This window comes from Stenella coeruleoalba (assembly GCF_951394435.1).
Source record: "Stenella coeruleoalba genome assembly, chromosome: 20".
In the NCBI taxonomy this organism is placed as follows: Eukaryota; Metazoa; Chordata; class Mammalia; order Artiodactyla; family Delphinidae; genus Stenella; species Stenella coeruleoalba.
Window position 1 is genome coordinate 52975725 of NC_137166.1, and position 19641 is coordinate 52995365.

Here is a 19641-nt window from a genome sequence, read left to right on the forward strand (position 1 = left end):
GCAACCGTGGACCATTTGCAAACGAATTAATGTGGCTGGGTGCCAACAAAATTTTATTCACAAAAACAGGCAGCCCCAGGGTTGTAGGTTCTAGGTTATTCTTAGTCTCACCCAATCTGCTTCTCCATCACCGTACCCCAAACCACCTATCCCTCAAGCCATTCTCTAAGAACCCATTCTGATGCATCCCTCACTGTCTCTGAGCCCCTGCATCTCTCCTTCCAGGAAGACCCAGCCCCATGAAGTCATCTGGCTAACACCTTCTTATCCTTCAAAGTGAGTTCAAAATTATGGTCTGGGTTGAGAAGGTAGAGGGAAGCGAGAGCTTGGAAACGTCCTCCTACAAAGCCTAACACTCTAATTTTACTGCAAATCAGTTGAAACAAAAACAGCCCCAAATAGACCAGCAGCACCAAAAGCATGGCAGGGACCATGCATGACGCCCCAGTTTCTAAAGTGACACTTGAACAGATGAAAGATTCTGGTGTGGTGTAAGAAAAGGCCTGGTGCCCAAACCCGGCGCCTCCACCCAGAAAGGACCGTTAGGTCAGACTTCCGTTTATGATAACATCAGCCTGCGTGATGCGACTCATCACATTAAAGGTCGATGGTTAGCCTTCCAATCCAGGCAAGATGACACTGGCCCATTGTTCCCTGCTTCTCCCTCTGTTCACAACGATAAACCCTGCGCATGGTGCAAGACACAACCAAAGGAGAATTCTGGAAAGTGGTAAGAAGAAGGCAAGTTGCTTTAGGACCCCAGGACTGGAAAAACAATGCAGAGTCAGGCCATCCCAGTTCCTACAGCCAAACGGGGATGAACACTCACACCCACCGTTTCCCAAACCCCGACTGAGAAACAGTCAAGGGTTATCATCATAGTGTCAGGAATGCGCTCCCCTGTCCCATCATCCGGGTTCTGTCCTCCTCCCTCCCTGGGGCTCCCACAGCCCCGTCCTCCCCGCTGCATCAGCCCAGGCCACGCCCCACTGTGATTGTGTCTCCGTCCCCCTTCCTGACCCTGGCTGGTTCTCCTCCAGTGGTGGCCTCGCCTTAGCCCAACCCCACAGGACACTCTGCTCAACAGGTGGGAGACAGGCACCCAGGGTGCAGGAGCGGCCACCAGCTCAGCCAGTGGAGGGACCTGCCCGAACAGCGGCCTGTTCAGCACGTCCTGGCCTGGGGAGGGGAGCGGAAGTGTGGCCAGAGTGAAGTAAGAGCGAGTAGAGATCAGAGCCGGTGCTCGGAGTGAGGCAGGCGATAGATGGGCTCCAGGCTAGACATTTCCAACTGGCCTCTTGTTCACACTTCCCGGGGTGAGAAGAAGATGGGCTCCAGGCCGGACATTCATTCCCAGCCCCCTGTTTACATTTCCTGAAGCAAGAGACGAACAGGCTCCAGGACTCCATATATGACCGGACTCCTGTCTATCTTTCGAGATCTGCACCTCGATATAAAAACCAGCGACAGAAATAATAGGGTAAATAACCAGACATTGGACATTTTTATGGCAGGAACAGAGTGGGACAAACCCTGTTAAAAGATCAAGAGGCCATGCATTTCCCATCCTTGGGGCAAGGGAGACATTGCACATGCGCAGAAAGGCTCCTTGGGGTCAAAAAGGAGGGGGCGCCACCCCAAACCATGTGAGGCTAAGGCCGTCCCATAAGCCTCTGGGCTGGAATCCATCTTGCAAAAAAGCTGCGCACGCATGCTGTTGAGGGTCCTAGGGCAGGTCAGGTGTGGAAAAAGAAACCAGATAATTGGCCAAAGGGAAACAAAGACCCGGAAGAACTGCCCTATATGAATGACGTAACCGCCTTTTTATGGGGCTCTTCCTCATTGGGGGGACGCCCACACCCTTTCCCTCCGGGTGTGCGTCTCTGCCTTGCTTCTATCTTAACTAAGCAAACTGTGTCTCTGTGTGCTCTCCCACTTGTTGTTGTGCTGTGTCTCTAATAATAAACTTTGTACCTGTTTTTCCAGTTTTGCCTCCGTGAGAGATGCATTTTTCACTGGGGGCAAGGGCCAGGGGGTGTGGTGGCTGGGATTCCTGGTTTTCATCCAGGCTCCCCAGGTTCAATTCCTGGGCAGGGAATTAAGATCTCGCTTCACGCCACCACTCCCTGCCGCCACTCTGAGAGCAGGAGGAGAAGCCGAGGTGTCCTGGGGTTACCACCTCTTTCATTCCCTTTTCTCCTCCTGTCCTTGGAGTGGCCCCATCCTGCAGGCTGACCACTGGCCACTGTGTGGGCTGCGTCAGTTTGGTCTGCTCTAGGCTGCTCTGAGCCCTCCACTTGTAGGAACACGTCGAATCTTCGGGGTGACCCCGTGGGTTCACCTGCTAGGGCTGCCGTAAGGAAGTACGGCCGACTGGGCGGCTTGAGCAACAGAAATTCATTTTCTCACAGATCAGGAGGCTGGAAGTCTGAGATCAAAGTGTCAGCAGGGCTGGCTTCTTATTATTATTATCTTAAATTTTTAATTGAAGTATAGTTGCTTTACAATGTTGTGCTAATTTCTGCTGTACAGCCAAGTGATTCAGTCACACCTATATAGACATCCTTCTGAGGCCTCTCTCCTTGGCTTGTAGATGGCCGTCTTCTCCCTGTATCTTCACGTGGTCTTCCCTCAGTATGCGTCTGTGTCCTAATCTCTCTTTCTTATGAGGACACCAGTCCTATTAGATGAAAGCCCAGCCCAATGACCTGACTTTATATTAATTACCTCTTTAAAGGCCTTGTCTCCAAATGCAGTCACACTTAGAGGTACTGGGGGTTAGGACGCGCACATAGGAATCTGGGGGGTGACACAATCCAGCTTCCAACGCCGTGCGAGCATAGGCACACCTCTGCACAGAGTGGTTAAGCGCCTCCCCAAGATGGCACAGCAAGGATTAGGGAAGCAAGCGCAAGCCTAGAGCCATCTGCTGCAGAGCCTGTGCCCCTGAGCCCCGCATGAAAGCCCTCAGGGGAGGAAGCCCCAGGGAAGCGCTGACCACCACTGAGGGTGGGACTCAGAGTGACCCCTGAGGAATGGGCAGGGCCAGACACCTGACCTGCAAGACAGCCACAGAAGAGTCTGTAGAAAACGCCCGCCTCTGTCCTTGTGTCAGATTCTCCCACAGACGAGGGTTGAACATTGTGATCCTTCCATGTGACAGATGAGAAAACTGAGGCCTGGAAGGGAGAAGGGCGGGGCCCACCTACCTCCAAACACTGGCATCCCCCCAGGGCCACGCTGCCTGCCATCTTGCTCCCAGTGCCCGGCGCCCAAGCCTGGCATGTGCAGGGAGGCCTGGGGCAGGGGGCTGCGAGCAGGTCAGGAAGCCTCAGGACCCCCTGTGGGATCATGTCCTGCTGGCCACCCTCCTGGATCCTGGTCTCATCCTCTCTGTCCATGTATACCTGGGAACTCGCCTTCTAGCTGCACGGAGCGATGGGGTTTCCTCCAAGCCTCTATCTGGGCTGCCCCTATCTCACACTGTATCAGCAGGAGCTGGGGCGCTGGAGAAGTTCTCAAGGGTGGAGACAAAGTCTGTCGCATTGTTGCCTTGTGCTCCACTCTCCTGAAAGGAGAGGTGCCCCTGTGCCGTTGTCGTGTTCATTTTGTTCCCAAGTCCAAGCTTGCTCTGCTCGCCTCACAACGGACGCATGAATCGGAGATGAGGTGTTGAGGGAAGGAATGACAACTTTATTCGAAAAGCTGGCGGACCTAGAAGACGGCAGACTAGTGTCTCTGAAGAACCTTTTGACTGGGGTTTGGATGCCAATTTCTTTTACAGCACAGAGAGGGAGAGGAGATGAGGAAGTAAAGTGAAAAGGCCACCAGGTTTGCAAACATCTCCTGGAATGGCCAGCCTCGGGGAGGGAATGCGTTCATTTCTTCTTCCTTGCAGCCATCCACGGGTGGAACAGCGTCCAGATGTTTCCCTGAACGAAGCCACTTTGTTTTAACCTTCAGGCGGAGGGGCAGGGCTCCCCGAGGCAGGCCATTATGTAGAGACAGTATCCTTTTAATGAACAAAAGCAGTGGAAAGCAAAGGTTAAAGTAGAAGAAACAGATCCAACACGGAGTCAGGATTGACTCTTCCCTGTTACAATTTCAGTAACTAATCACCACCTCTTTCACCCTGGCGGGGACTGACCGGCCTGATTTCCTGCGGACAGAGGTGTGGGAGGGACAGGCTGTGGACGGGGATCCGGGAGACGCCTTTGGGCTGTATTCGCTGCTCGTGACCCTCACCAGGGCCTCACATGGAAAGTAGAAGTGGTGACTCTCCCAGGTCCACGCAGCTCCGGCAGCATGTGGGTGCGGAGTTCCTCTTTTGTGGTCAGTTACCTTCTGACCTCAGCTCTGGGCTTCCTGTGGGGGCTTCCTCTCAATCCTGTGACACAAAGGCCCCATCACTCTTACCCCAAAGATGCTGCTACTGCCACCACCGCTGCTGCTGCTGTCCCTGCTGTGGGCAGGTGGGTGGGCTGCGGGGAGACGGGTGGGCGGGGCAGGGGCTGCAGCTGACCCTCATTTCCCCGCAGGGTCCCTGGCTCAGGACAAGAGATACTGGCTGCGGGTGCGGGGGCCTGTGACGGTGCAGGAGGGCCTGTGTGTCCGCGTGCCCTGCTCCTTCCACTATCCCCGGTACGACTGGGATGACTCTGTCCCAGCTTTCGGCTACTGGTTCCAGGAAAGGGCCAGACCCTACCAGGATCGTCTAGTGGCCACAAACAACCCAGATCGTGCGGTGCTGACGGACACCCAGGGCCGATTCCACCTCCTTGGAGACCCCCGGACCTACAACTGCTCCCTGGACATCAGAGATGCACGGCAGAGAGACACGGGGACATACTTCTTTAGGGTGGAGAGAGGGCCTTCTGTGAAATATAGTTATTTAGAGAACAAGCTCCACCTGCATGTAACAGGTAAGGATGGTGTCAAGGAGAGGACACACAGACACAGGGGCCCTGAGGGCCCCCAGGGCAGGGCTGGGAGGGGACCCCCTGTCTTCTCATCCTGGGAGGGGCCCAAGGGGACCTAGGAGGACAGGCCGCTGCGGCTGGCCTGGGGCAGAGACAGCTCTGAGGGGCACACTCGGGCTCCCCCCCCACAGGGCCTGGGTCTGTTTCTCTCTCCTCTTCAGCTCTGACACAGACACCCGACATCCACGTCCAGGGGACCTTAGTATCTGGCTTCCCCAGGAATATCACCTGTGCAGTGCCATGGGCCTGTGAGAGGGGGACACCCCACACCTTCTCCTGGACCGGGGTTGCCCTCCCTTCCCTGCACCCCAAGGGCCCCCACTCCTCGGTGCTCACCCTCACCCTGGGGCCCCAGGACCATGGCACCAACCTCACCTGTCGAGTGACCTTCCCCGGAGCTGGCGTGAGCACAGACAGAACCATCAGGCTCAACGTGTCCTGTGAGCGCGGGGCAGGGACGCAGGGGCCCTGAGGGCGGAGGGCGTTTGGGACGGGAGGAGGGCCTGGGCTACTGCATGCTGAGCCCTGCAAGCTGGAACTGGGGAGGAAGGAAAGAGGATGCTACTCCACCCTCTTCCTATTTCTAATGTTTCTGGGGGGAAAGGGCCAATACCTGCCTTCCTGCCGCTGAAAAGGGGACTGTTATGTCTGTCTGTCCAGATGCACCCCAGAAGCCAACCATCAGAGTGTTCCGGAAAGAAGACACAGGTAGGTCTAAACCTCTCTTCTCCAGGGGTGTGGTGGAAGTGGAAGTGTCTCTGCCCTTCGGAGCAGAGCTGGGGATCAGACCTCAGATGGCAGAGAGGCTCAGGCCCGGGGAGGGGACAGCAGAGGTGGGACAACCCCCACTGGCGCATCAGCTTACGCACTGGCCTCCCCCTTTCGCTGGCCCTGCTCTCACGGGGTATCGCGTGGCCTCTTCCTTGTCTGTTGGACGTGGCTGTCCCCACTGCCAGGGCTCCATCCTTGTCCCACATCCTGCCCTCATTCTCCTTAGGATCTAGACCCCACCTACTCCTTCAGTTTCCTTCCCTCATTTTAATGTCATTGTTTACAATAGTAAGCATACGGGACTGCCCTGGCGGTCCAGTGGTTAAGACTCCACGCTCCCAATGCAGGGGGCGCAGGTTCGATCCCTGTTCAGGGAACTAAGATCCTGCATGCCGCACGGCACAGCCAAAATAACTAAATAAATAAAACAAAAAGTAGAACGTAGTTGAAAAAGATAAAGAAAAGAAAAGAAAAGAATAAGCATACCATGTGTGTTAGTCAGCTCAGGCCGCCATAATAAAATACCAGAGACTCGGTGGCTTAAAAACTGGGAGTTTATTTCTCACAGCTCTGGAGGCTGGGACGTCTGAGCTCAAAGCGCCGGCTGATCGGGTTCCTGGTGAGGGCTCGCTTCCTGGCTTGTGCACCGCTGCTTTTTGTCTACGTTCTCTGGTATCTCTTATAAGAACACTAACGTCATCGTGAGAATCTCAATCTCATGACCTCATCTAACCCTAATGACTTCTCAGAGACCCGTCCAAATACCTCCAAATACCATCATATTGGAGGTTAGGGCTTTGACATATGAATGTGAGGGGAACATAGTTCAGTCCCCAGCGCAATTTAACAAAAATAAAATAGTATTCAGCACTTGTGTATCCCCCCTCTTGGTTATCTTTTCGAATAGAACCCACACGTGTACATTTTAAAACACACACATATATGCAGATCATACTACCCGCATGCTTTGCATCTCTATTAGTATTTTTAATAAACTTTTCATATGCAGTAATTTTAGACTCACGTGGTACAGAGACTGTCCACAGATCTCTCTCCTCAGCATTAAAATCCTCCATCCACGTGGCATATTTGCCACAACTAAGGAAGTGACGTTGGTACATTTCTACAAACTACACTCGCCTTTTTCTCAGACTTGGTATATCTTGGAGATTCTCCTGTATCTGTACCTAGGAAACCCTCTTCATTCTTAATGTTGATCCCATGGTTTTCCAGTTAGAAGTATATTATATGATAAAGTGCTTAATAGGTCTCCTGTTAGTGGAAAACTACGGTGTTTCCCATTCTTTGCAAGGACAGGACAAATGTGTGGGTCTGGAAGCTTACTCTTGAGACAGAAGAAAGTCCTAGATCGAAGGGCATGTTTGTAATTTCTGCAGATGTTGCCAAATCGAGCTACATGGAAGGCGTTCTGCTTACGCTACCCCTGCTGTGTCTCTGTTTCCCTGCTAAACATTTTCATCCTTGCTGATACCATAAGTGAATACACTCTCATGTTAACTTGCATCATCATTTTGTGAATAGGTTCGGTATCTTTCATTGTGTTTAAAAAACATGTGTATTCCTTTTTTTTTATTTTTATTGCGGTACGCGGGCCTCTCACTGTTGTGGCCTCTCCCGTTGTGGAGCACAGGCTCCGGACGCGCAGGCTCAGCGGCCATGGCTCACGGGCCCAGCCACTCCACGGCATGTGGGATCTTCCCGGACCGGGGCACGAACCCGCGTCCCCTGCATCGGCAGGCAGACTCTCAACCACTGCGCCACCAGGGAAGCCCCATGCCTATTTCTTTGTGGTCTTTTTCTTGATGATTTGAAGAAACTCTTTTCATATTAACGCAATCATCTGTGTATAAGTTGAGAGGATTTATTTTCATCCTAATCTTGGGCTTTTGACTTAGTGTACGGTGATTTTGCTAGGCAAAAACATGCCATTTTTCTTGGCCGCACCGCGTGGCTTGTGGGATCTTAGTTCCCCAACCGGGGATCTAGCCCGTGCCCCCCGCAGTGGAAGCACAGAATCCTAACCACTGGACCACCAGGGAACCCCCGCCGTTTTTTTTTTAAGTTGCATTCAGTGATGTACTGGGACTAGCTCTTACTGGTTGGCGAGAGCCAGCTGTGCAATTGTGTCCATCTTTTCCCGCTTCGGGGTTCAGAGGCTTCAAATTAGGTGCTTGAAATTGGCCAAGATGGGAGTTTTTACACAGAGGAAATTGACAAGTGCTACAAAGCAGGAAGATATGAGCCCTTAGGCAATGGAAGAGACAGACAGACAGACAGGCAGACTGAAGCTAGCTTTCTCTCTGTCCTGCCAGGACCTGAAAGTCTGGGCCAAAGCCTATCTCTCCCAGTCCAGGAGGGCGAGTTCCTACGCCTGGACTGTGTTGCCGACAGCAACCCTCCTGCCAGGATGAGCTGGATCCGGGGGAGCCTGACCCTGAGCCCCTCCGATTCCTCGAACCCAGGGGTCCTGGAGCTGCCCCGGGTGGAACTGGAGGACCATGGGAAATATGTCTGCCGAGCTCAGCATCCGTTGGGGTCCAAGGAAGCATCTCTGAGCCTCGTTGTGAAAAGTGAGTTGGAACACACTGAGGGAAGGACGCCTGGGTTCTAGGGAGGGGAGAGTCTCCTCTGATCCCTCCCATCTCTCCCCACAGAACCCCGCAGCTGCTGGGACCCGCCTGCTCCCAGGAGGAGGAGGGTCTGCACTGCGACTGTTCTAAATATGGTCTTTATCTTTCTCCACTCACCGAAGGCCTTGCGGGGGGGGCATTTTTTAAGTAGACTTTATTTTCAGGAACTGATTTGGGTTCGTAGCAGATTCGTCAGAAGGTAAAGAGACTTCCCTTGTCCCCGCTGCACTTTCCCACACACGCGCGGCCTCCCCCCAACAGCACGCCCCGCCAGAGGGCACCTGTTACAGTCGATGAATCTCCACTGACACGTCATTTTCAACCAAAGTGCATGATTGACGTTAGGGTTCCCTCTTGCTGTTGTACATTTCATGGGTTTGGACAAATGTATAATGACATGTATCTGCCATTATAGTATCATACAGAAGAGTTTCATTGTCCCAACATCTCTTTGGGCCATTTTTGTGACTGTCAGCCCCTCAGCCCTCACCCTGAGCCCTCTCTGGAGCCCAGCGCTCCCCTCACTGCTGTATTCCCACTGGTCATAACACCTGGTCCCCCATCTGGACAGAGCCCCATTAGGGCTGTCTCAGCAGTGCCCACCGAACTGTTGACAGTTGATGCCCGGACGCACATCCCTTGCCCTGGGTGTTGGGGTGCCACCAGGCAGGGCCAGGAGAGCTGTCTGGGTCTGACCTGGAGGTCTGAGAAGCTTCCTGCTGCCACCTCCTTCTGAAGGCACAAAAGATCACCGTGGACCCTGAGGGACAGGGCCAATAGGGGCCAGGAGAGAAGATTTAGTCCCCCTCCCTGGAAGGAAGGAGAGACAAGGCCCTTCAGCCTCCCACAGTGCTCTCTGTCTCTGTGGAATGTCCACGGGGCCCAGAACCTCATGGCTCTGCTGTGGCCAGGTCTGGAGGCTGCACTCCATGTCTCTGGATCTGCCTATAGTGGATACTTCATACACGTGGAATGTGACAAAACAGTGGCCTTTTCTGTCCGGCTTCTCTCGCTAAACGTTCTCAAGCATCATCCGTAGAGCGTGTATCAGTATCAGTTCCTTTTTGCCTGAATAATATTCCATTGCGCGGATGCGCCAGCTTGTCTTCATCCAGTTAGCAGTGGATGGACGTTTGGGTTCTTTCCACTTTTTGGCTCTTACAATGCTGCTATGAACGTTGCTATACTTTTCCCTTTTTTTTTTTTTTGGATCATTGATTTCAGTTTTCTCGGGCATGTACCTAGGAGTGAAATTTCTGGGTCAAATGTTAGTTTCTAATTTTAAATTTCTGAGGAAATGCCAGATGGTTTCCACACTGGCAGCACCATTTTACATTCCCACCAGCAATGTATGAGGGTTCCAATTTCTCCAGATCCTTGTCGCCATTATTTTCCTTAAAAAAAAAATTCGAGCCCGCTGGTGGGTGTCAAGAAATATCTCATTATGTTTTGAGTTACATTTATGGAGCGAGTAATGGCATCGTTCATTTTATTCATGAACGTATTGGTTATTTGGAAAATTTTTTTAGTCCTTTGTCCGTTTGGAAAAATTTCACTGTCTCTTTATTCTTGAATTGTTTTTTTGGTCTTTTTTTTTCTTTTTTTCTTTTGCGGTACGCAGGCCTCTCACTGTTCAGGCTTCTCCCGTCGCGGAGCACAGGCTCCGGCCGCGTAGACCCAGAGGCCATGGCTCACGGGCCCAGCCGCTCCGCGGCACGTGGGACCCTCCCGGACCGGGGCACGAACCCGCGTCCCCTGCATTGGCAGGCGGACTCTCAACCACTGCGCCACCAGCGAAGCCCTTGTATTGTTTTGATATAGCTTTTATATAGGCTGGATATCACACACATATCGAATCTATGATTTGCAAATATTTTCTCCCATTAAATGGGTGGGTTTTTCACTTTCTCAGTCGATTGATGAGCCGAATTTTTCGTTTTCATGAAGTCCAACTTACGCATTTTTGTTTTCTGTTCAGCTGCTGGAAGGTAAGGGCATGGTGAGGACTAATACCCCGGGCACACGGGGTTCGGCATCCGGTGGATGAGGAAAGCCTGGAAGACCAACGTCCAGAGTCCTCCTGGGAGCGGAAGGACACAGGATTGAGCAGATGATTCCATCCTGGTCCCGCTTTCCTGCAGGGCAGTCGGGGCGCGTCACAGCGCAGGTGATTCTGACGGCCATCTGGGAAGCGGCTGTCAAGATCCCGCTACTCTTCTTGGTCCTCATCGCCCTCCTGTGAGCACCCCTGGGAGAGGGGAGAGGGGATGGGTGGGGAGGGCAGGGCGCAGGTGGCTGCACCCTGGAACCAGCGCTGGAGGGGGCGGGGGCGGGGCCGGCAGGAGGCTGACGGGAAGGGGGAGTGGGGGGGCGGGGCTTGGGGGCGGTGAGGAGTCCCTGGGGCAGAGGCTCCTCCCCGCCCAGTGTCAGGGTTGAGAGTAGCCGCTGTGCTCTAGAGGGTCTGTGGGGCCAGACCTGCCCTCTCCCACCTCAGTCATGCCCCCGCCCCTGAACAAGGAACAGGGTGAGTGTGCGGCCCGCGGCACCCGATCTGACCAGAGTCTGGTCTCTTCTCTGGCTCAGAGTGACGTCCCGCAGGAGGAAGGCAGCCAGGCCTGCAGGGGGCGTGTCAGATGCAAACGCCAGGCCGGCAGGGGGCGCGTCTATTGCAAACGCCATTCCTGGTTACCCCTCTGGGTGAGTGATGTCGGCATCCTACCACCAAACATCCCACTGCACACCTGCCCCAGAATGGCCCCCAGGATTGCTCCACTCAGCGTACCCAAAGTGGAGCTGCCATCTTCCTCCCCAAACCCACTTCTCTGCTGGGTTCCCTGTCACATTGATGACAAGGTGGCCGCCATCTCTAAGGCCAGAAGGAAGGACGGGGTTTGTCCCCTTTCATCCCCGCTCCTCTTCTCCAGGATCGAATAATCACTAAGTGCTGTCCATTCTTCCTCCTAAGCACAGCTCGTCCTGATGCCCGTCTCCTTTCCGTCTTGACCCCAGTCGTTCCAGCAGCCTCCTCTCTTCCCTGGGTCTCTGAACCCCCCCACCTCCTGCCTCCATCTCCCTGGGAAACACAGGCCTCCGCACTGCTCGCAGAGACCGTTACCATCCACTTGCTGCACAGCAGGGACAGCTGTGTTTCCTCTCCACGGCCAGAGACCAAGGTGCACACACCACTGGCTGGAGTTGCAGCCCTGGCGGGCTCTGCCCTGCTGGAATCTCCACCCAGATCCCTCCTCTCCCTGCATCTCCCCACATCTCCACACCCAGCCTGGCCAGACCTCTGTGACTCTGAGACTTTGTATGTGCAGTCCCTCCCCTGAAACATCCTTCCCTCCCCATTCCTGCCTCTCCAAGTCCTGAGCATATCCTCAGGCTCAGGCTTAAATGTCCCCGCGTCTGTGTGAGTGTGTGTGTGTGTGTGTGTGTGTGTGTGTGTGAGTGTGAGTGTGAATGTGTGTGAGTGTGTGTGTGTGTGTGTGTGTGTGTGTGTGTGTGTGTGTTTCACTGTCTGGTTTTGGGTGGAAGAGTGGATACACTTAACTATAGACTATCCGGCAGGAACCATTGAACATCTACTCTGTGCCCCCTTGTTGGAATTTCCCAGGGGGCATCAGTGAGCACAGGATCAAACATCTCTGTCCTCGGGCTCCCCTGGTGGCACAGTGGTTGAGAGTCCGCCTGCCGATGAGGGGACAGGGGTTCGTGCCCCGGTTTGGGAAGTTCCCACATGCCGCGGAGCGGCTAGGCCCGTGAGCCATGGCCGCTGAGCCTGCGCGTCCGGAGCCTGTGCTCCGCAACGGGAGAGGCCACAACAGTGAGAGGCCCACGTACCGCAAAAAAAAAAAAAAGAAATTCTCTGTCATCCAGCATAGAGAATAAGCCTGTGGTTACCTGGGGGGGGGGGGGGGATGGATTCGGAGTTTGGGGTTAGCAGATGTGAACTATTATATATAGAATGGATAAACAAGGTCCTACTGTACAGCACAGGGAAATATAGTCAATATTTTGGGATAAACCATATGGAAAAGCACATGTATTATATGTATATGAATAACTAAGCCACTTTGCTGGACAGCAGACATTAAACACAACATTGTAAATAACTACGTTTCAATAAAGAAATTTTTTTAAATCTCTGTCATCAAGAAGCTGTCCTTCTGGATATAAGGATAGAAACATTTTTTAAAAATAAGGAAAAATATTGAGTGTGTTTGATGGTAACATGTGTCTGGAGAAGCATCGGGCAGGGAGCGAACAGGTGACATTTGGGGGCTGTTTTCTGTTGCTGAGAGTGTGCCCGAGGTGATGTGTTCCCATAAGAGACAATTATCCCAAGGGCTTCCAGGCCAATGCAAGTAACCGGAAGCCTTTGAGGCGAGCAGAGACAGGATTGAACTTTCATTTGAAAAGGATCCTCACAGAAATGCAAATCCTAACTACAATGAGGTATCACCTTACACCGGTCAGAATGGCAATCATTAAAAAGTCTACAAATAAATGCGGGAGAGGGTGTGAAGAAAAGGGAACCCCTCTGCACTGTGGATGGAAATGTAAACTGGTGCAGCCACTATGGAGAACAGTATGGAAGTTCCTTAAAAAACTAAAAATAGGGGCTTCCCTGGTGGCACAGTGGTTCAGAGTCCGCCTGCCGATGCAGGGGACACGGGTTCGTGCCCCGATCCGGGAAGATCCCACATGACACGGAGCGGCTGTGCCCGTGAGCCATGGCCGCTGGGCCTGCGCGTCCGGAGCCTGTACTCTGCGATGGGAGAGGCCACAACAGTGACGCATACTGCAAGAAAAAAACAAAAACAAGAAAAACAACTAAAAATAGTGTTAGCATATGATCCAGCAATCACACTCCTGGGCACATATCCGAAGAAACCTCTAATTCAAAAAGGTACTTGCAACCCAATGTTCATAGCAGCTCTTTTCACAACAGCCAAGACATGGAAGCCACCTCAGTGTCCATCCACAGATAAATGGATAAGGATGTGAGATATATATATGAATATATATAGTGGAATATCACCTAGCCATGAAAAGAATGAAATCATGCCATTTGCAGCAACATGGATGGACCTAGAGACGATCACACTAAGTGAAGTAGGTCAGACAGAGATAACATTATATAATATCACTTTCATGTGGAATCTAAAAACTAAAACCACTAAATTCATGTACAAAACAGAAACAGACTCACAGACATAGAAAACAAACTTATGGTTACCAAAGGGGAAAGGGGATGGGTAGGGATAAATGAGGAGTTTGGGACTAACACATACACACTGGTATAAATAAAATCGACACTCAACAAGGACAAAGCATAGCACAGGGAACGCTACTCAATATTCTGCAATAACCTATATTGGAAAAAAATCTGAACAAGAATAGATATATGTATATGTATAACTGAATCACCTTGCTGCACAACTGAAACTAACACACCATTGTAAATCAACTCTACTACAATACAAAATAAAAATGAAACTAAATTGAAAACTAAATAATTTGGAGGCTCGTTAAAAAAAAGAAATTTCCTTTGCGCTGACATAGACCATGTGCTTCCCGTTTGTTCTACATGAAGATGCTACATGGTTTTTATTCTGAAGATGCCACTGAAAGTTTGCGAATCAGCATAGTAGAAGTTAAAAAAACATCCCATATCATATTTTTAGAAAATACCCAGTATGCTGCCGGACACTCGGCAATCTCACCACTGATGCAGCTCTAAAGCCCGACAGTGCTGCCTGTTTGGGGAGGAAGTGATGGGCCCGGCTGGGAGCATCTCCTGGGCAGGGACCGGGCCAGCCGTAGCCCTTCTGGTCTCCAGGTCACCAGCCCAAGGTGCTCAGTGTTGGGGGAAGGAGTGAAGGCATGATTGGCGGCTGCCTTCACGTCACCCAGGAGCCCCTTCTTGTCTTCTGCCCCAGACGCTCACACAGACCCTAAAGAACCTGACATCTTGCAGGACCGACCACCCGAGGGTCTAGGTGAGGCTGGGACCCTCCAGGTCGAGAGAGGAGCTGAGCGGCTCCCTGGTGTAGACAGCGGTGCTCAGACGGGAAGACCTTAGGAGGCTCACCGTGTCCTACGCGTCCGTGTCCTCAGAGGCTCTGGTGCTGGAAGGACCCACGCGAGATGGGGGGCAGGACAGGGCTCTCCTCCTTGCCTGCTCCTCTCTGGGCAGGTCTCCGGGGTCTCTGGACCGAGGGGTGTCCGTCCGCTCTGTGCGGAGGGGGGGCCGAGCTCCGGCTCTGCAGTTCCTCTTCTGTGAAGAGCTGGGTCTCGTGTTCCTCCCCGGCTTCCCGTGGGTCTCCCCGCAGCCTTACCTCCCTCTCTCCTTCCCCTTCTCTTTTCACACACAGGACGCCCAGAAGCCCTCCGTCTCAGAGATGCTGCCGCTGCTGCTGTCCCTGCTGTGGGCAGGTGGGTGGGCTGCGGGGAGAGGGGTGGGCAGGGCAGGGGCTGCGGCTGACCCTCGTTTCCCCGCAGGGTCCCTGGCTCAGGACAACAGATTTCGGCTGGAAGTGCAGGAGTCCGTGACGGTGCAGGAGGGCCTGTGTGTCCGCGTGCCCTGCTCCTTCTACTTTCCCAGGTACAGCTGGGACAACTCTGCCCCAGTTTTCGGCTACTGGTTCAAGGAAGGGGCCGATGTGAACCTGGATGCCCCTGTGGCCACAAACAACGCAGGACGTGAAGTTCGGGAAGAGACCCAAGGCCGATTCCACCTCCTAGGGGACCATGGAAACAATTGCTCCCTGGACATCAGAGACGCCAGGAGGAGGGATCAAGGTTCATATTTTTTTCGTGTGGAAAGAGGAACGACAAAATGGACTTATAAGCCTAAAAAGCTCTCCTTGCATGTGACGGGTAAGGAGTGGGGTCCGGGAGAGGCCTCAGGGGAAGGACCTGGAGCCCCAGGGCAGGTCTCGGATAGGACCCCCTCCTGGGAGGGGTCGGGGGGAGAGCAAGTGGGGGTTCAGAAAGACGGGCTGTACCAAAGCCTGAAGCTTATCTCAGGGCTGCTCTTCTAACCCTCCTCCTGACCCCATCTCCCCCTTTCTTCATCAGCCCTGAACCACACACCCCACATCCTCATTCCTGCGACACTGGAGGCGGGCCGCCCCGGGAACCTGACCTGCTCTGTGCCCTGGGCCTGTGAGCATGGCGCGCCCCCCATCTTCTCCTGGACGTCAGCCGCCCTCACCTCCCTGGGCCCCAGGACCCACCTGTCCTCAGTGCTCACCATTACCCCACAGCCCCAGGACAATGGCACCAATGTCACCTGTCAGGTGAAGTTCCCCGCAAGCGGTGTGATCGTGGAGAGGACCATCCAGCTCAGTGTCACCTGTGAGCGCTGCGCCGTGATGCCCGGGGCGTGAGGGGATGGGGACAGGTGGGCCAGGCCGGAGGTGCTTGGTGCTGTTGCCTGGAGACCCGGCTGAGTAGGAGGGCCTGGAAGGACAGAAGCCCTGTCCCTCCTGCATTTCTGTGGCTTCTGTGGGGGGAGGGGGGGATGCCTACCCTTATCTCACCCCAGTCCTCTCACTGAGGAAGGAAATCCTGTCTTCCACTGCTAGGTGCTCCACAGAGCCCAGCAAGAGGTGTGTGCTCAGGGGATGGCACAGGTAAGACGGAGCCCCCCATCCATGGGGCATTGACTGGAGTGGGGTCTCTTCCAGGTTGGGTCAGAGCTGCACTTTCAGAGCTCAAATGGCGCAGGTCGGGTGTGGTCCTGCAATTAGACACAAGAAGCCCCCATTAGGTCTCTTCCTGCCGTATCCTCCGACTCTGGTCTTGCCAAAGTGACCCACACCTCCCTCCCTGCCCATTCTAAATATGGTCTTTATCTTTCTCCGTCACCGAAGGCCTTGCGCGGGGGCATTTTTTAAGTAGACTTTATTTTCAGGAACTGATTTAGGTTCGTAGCAGATTCGTCAGAAGGTAAAGAGACTTCCCTTGTCCCCGCTGCACTTTCCCACACACGCACGGCCTCCCCCCAACAGCACGCCCCGCCAGAGGGTTCCTGTTACAATCGATGAATCTCCACTGACACGTCATTTTCAACCAAAGTGCATGATTGACGTTAGGGTTCCCTCTTGCTGTTGTACATTTCATGGGTTTGGACAAATGTAAAATGACATGTATCTGCCATTATAGTATCATACAGAAGAGTTTCGTTGTCCCAACATCTCTTTGGGCCATTTTTGTGACTGTCAGCCCCTCAGCCCTCACCCTGAGCCCTCTCTGGAGCCCAGCGCTCCCCTCACTGCTGTATTCCCACTGGTCATAACACCTGGTCCCCCATCTGGACAGAGCCCCATTAGGGCTGTCTCAGCAGTGCCCACCAATCTGTAGACAGGTGATGCCCAGACGCACATCCCTTGCCCTGGGTGTTGGGGTGCTACAGGCAGGGCCAGGAGAGCTGTCTGGGTCTGACCCGGAGGTCTGAGAAGCTTCCTGCTTCCACCTCCTTCTGAAGGCACAAAAGATCACCGTGGACCCTGAGGGACAGGGCCAATAGGGGCCAGGAGAGCAGATTTAGACCCCCTCCCTGGAAGGAAGGAGAGGCAAGGCCCTTCAGCCTCCCACAGTGCTCTCTGTCTCTCTGGAATGTCCACGGGGCAGAGAACCTCATGGCTCTGCTGTGGCCAGGTCTGGAGGCTGCTCTCCATGTCTCTGGATCTGCCTATAGTGGATACTTCATACACGTGGAATGTTACAGAACAGTGGCCTTTTCTGTCCGGCTTCTCTCGCTAAACGTTCTCAAGCATCATCCGTAGAGCGTGTATCATATCAGTTCCTTTCTGTCCGAATAACATTCCATTGCGCGGATGCGCCAGCTTGTCTCCATCCAGTTAGCAGTGGATGGACGTTTGGGTTGTTTCCACTTTTTGGCTCTTACAATGCTGCTATGAACGTTGCTATACTTTTCCTTTGTATTCTTATTTTATTTTATTTTTGATCATTGATTTCAGTCTTCTCCAGCATACACCTAGGAGTGAAATTTCTGGGTCAAATGTTAGTTTCTAATTTTAAATTTCGGAGGAAATGCCAGATGGTTTCCACACTGGCAGCACCATTTTACATTCCCACCAGCAATGTATGAGGGTTCCAACTTCTCCAGATCCTTGTCGACATTATTTTCCTTAAAAAAAATTCGAGCCCGCTGGTGGGTGTGAAGAAATATCTCATTACGTTCTGAGTTACATTTATGGAGCGAATAATGACATCGTTCATTTTATTCATGAATGTATTGGTTATTTGGAGAACTTTTTTATTCCTTTGTCCGTTTTGAAAAATTTCATTGCTTGTCTCTTTGTTCTTGAATTGTTTTTTTGGTCTTTTTTTTTCTTTTTTTTTTTTGCGGTACGCAGGCCTCTCACTGTTCCGGCCTCTCCCGTTGCGGAGCACAGGCTCCGGCCGCGTAGACCCAGAGGCCATGGCTCGCGGGCCCAGCCGCTCTGCGGCACGTGGGACCCTCCCGGACCGGGTCACAAACCCGCGTCCCTTGCATTGGCAGGCGGACTCTCAACCACTGCGCCACCAGCGAAGCCCTTGTATTGTTTTTGATATAGCTTTTATATAGGCTGGATATCACACACTTATCGAATCTATGATTTGCAAATATTTTCTCCCATTAAATGGGTGGGTTTTTCACTTTCTCAGTCGATTGATGAGCCGAATTTTTCGTTTTCATGAAGTCCAACTTACGCATTTTTGTTTCCTGTTCAGCTGCTGGAAGGTAAGGGCATGGGGTGGGCTGATACCCCGGGCACACGGGGTTCGGCATCCGGTGGATGAGGAAAGCCTGGAAGACCAACGTCCAGAGTCCTCCTGGGAGCGGAAGAACACAGGATTGAGCAGATGATTCCATCCTGGTCCCGCTTTCCTGCAGGGCAGTCGGGGCGCGTCGCAGCACAGGTGATTCTGACGGCCATCTGGGAAGCGGCTGTCAAGATCCCGCTACTCTTCTTGGTCCTCATCGCCCTCCTGTGAGCACCCCTGGGAGAGGGGAGAGGGGAGGGGTGGGGAGGGCAGGGCGCAGGTGGCTGCACCCTGGAACCAGCGCTGGAGGGGGCGGGGGCGGGGCCGGCAGGAGGCTGACGGGAAGGTGGAGTGGGGGTGCGGGGCTTGGGGGCGGTGAGGAGTCCCCTGGGGCAGAGGCTCCTCCCCACCCAGTGTCAGGGTTGAGGGTAGCCGCTGTGCTCTAGAGTGTCTGTGGGGCCAGACCTGCCCTCTCCCACCTCAGTCATCCCCCCGCCCCTGAACAAGGAACAGGGTGAGTGTGCGGCCCGGGGCACCCGATATGACCAGAGCCTGGTCTCTTCTCTGGCTCAGAGTGACGTCCCGCAGGAGGAAGGCAGCCAGGCCTGCAGGGGGCGTGTCAGATGCAAACGCCAGGCCGGCAGGGGGCGCGTCTATTGCAAACGCCATTCCAGGTTACCCCTCTGGGTGAGTGATGTCACCATCCTACCACCCAACATCCCACTGCACACCTGCCCCAGAATGGCCCCCAGGATTGGCCGCTCAGCGTACCCAAAGTGGAGCTGCCATCTTCCTCCCCAAACCCACTTCTCCGCTGGGTTCCCTGTCACACTGATGACAAGGTGGCCCCCATCTCTAAGGCCAGAAGGAAGGACGGGGTTTGTCCCCTTTCATCCCCGCTCCTCTTCTCCAGCATCCAATAATCACTAAGTGCTGTCCATCCTTCCTCCTAAGCACAGCTCGTCCTGATGCCCGTCTCCTTCCCATCTTGACCCCAGTCGTTCCGGAAGCCTCCTCTCTTCCCTGGGTCTCTGAACCCCCCCACCTCCTGCCTCCATCTCCCTGGGAAACACAGGCCTCCGCACTGTTCGCAGAGACCGTTACTATCCACTTGCTGCACAGCAGGGACAGCTGTGTTTCCTCTCCACGGCCAGAGACCAAGGTGCACACACCACTGGCTGGAGTTGCAGCCCTGGTGGGCTCTGCCCTGCTGGACTCTCCACCCACATCCCTCCTCTCCCTGCATCTCCCCACGTCTCCACACCCAGCCTGGCCTGACCTCTGTGACTCTGAGACTTTGTATGTGCAGTCCCTCCCCTGAAACATCCTTTCCTCCCCATTCCTGCCTCTCCAAGTCCTGAGAATATCCTCAGGCTCAGGCTTAAATGTTACCGCTTGTGTGTGTGTGTGTGAGTGTGTGTGTGAGTGTGTGTGTGAGTGTGTGTGTGTGTGTGTGT

The 19641-nt window shown here is 53.6% G+C and overlaps 2 protein-coding genes across 2 annotated transcripts; both read left to right on the top strand.

The window, feature by feature from the left end:
- Positions 1-4423: 4423 nt before the first annotated feature.
- LOC307178471 (sialic acid-binding Ig-like lectin 13) lies at positions 4424-8552 on the top strand (the record flags this gene model as incomplete). Its single annotated transcript, XM_079906667.1, is given in 6 exon segments — positions 4424-4922; positions 5141-5419; positions 5640-5687; positions 8084-8341; positions 8426-8428; positions 8431-8552. Coding segments are annotated over 6 exon segments (1209 nt in total).
- Positions 8553-9492: 940 nt separating this feature from the next.
- LOC307178472 (myeloid cell surface antigen CD33-like) lies at positions 9493-19219 on the top strand (the record flags this gene model as incomplete). Its single annotated transcript, XM_079906668.1, has 10 exons — positions 9493-9532; positions 10543-10639; positions 10985-11098; positions 14604-14842; positions 14909-15286; positions 15488-15766; positions 15997-16044; positions 18315-18411; positions 18758-18871; positions 19183-19219. 10 exons carry the CDS (start codon positions 9493-9495, stop codon positions 19217-19219), a joined length of 1443 nt encoding a protein of 480 aa, XP_079762794.1.
- Positions 19220-19641: the final 422 nt, after the last annotated feature.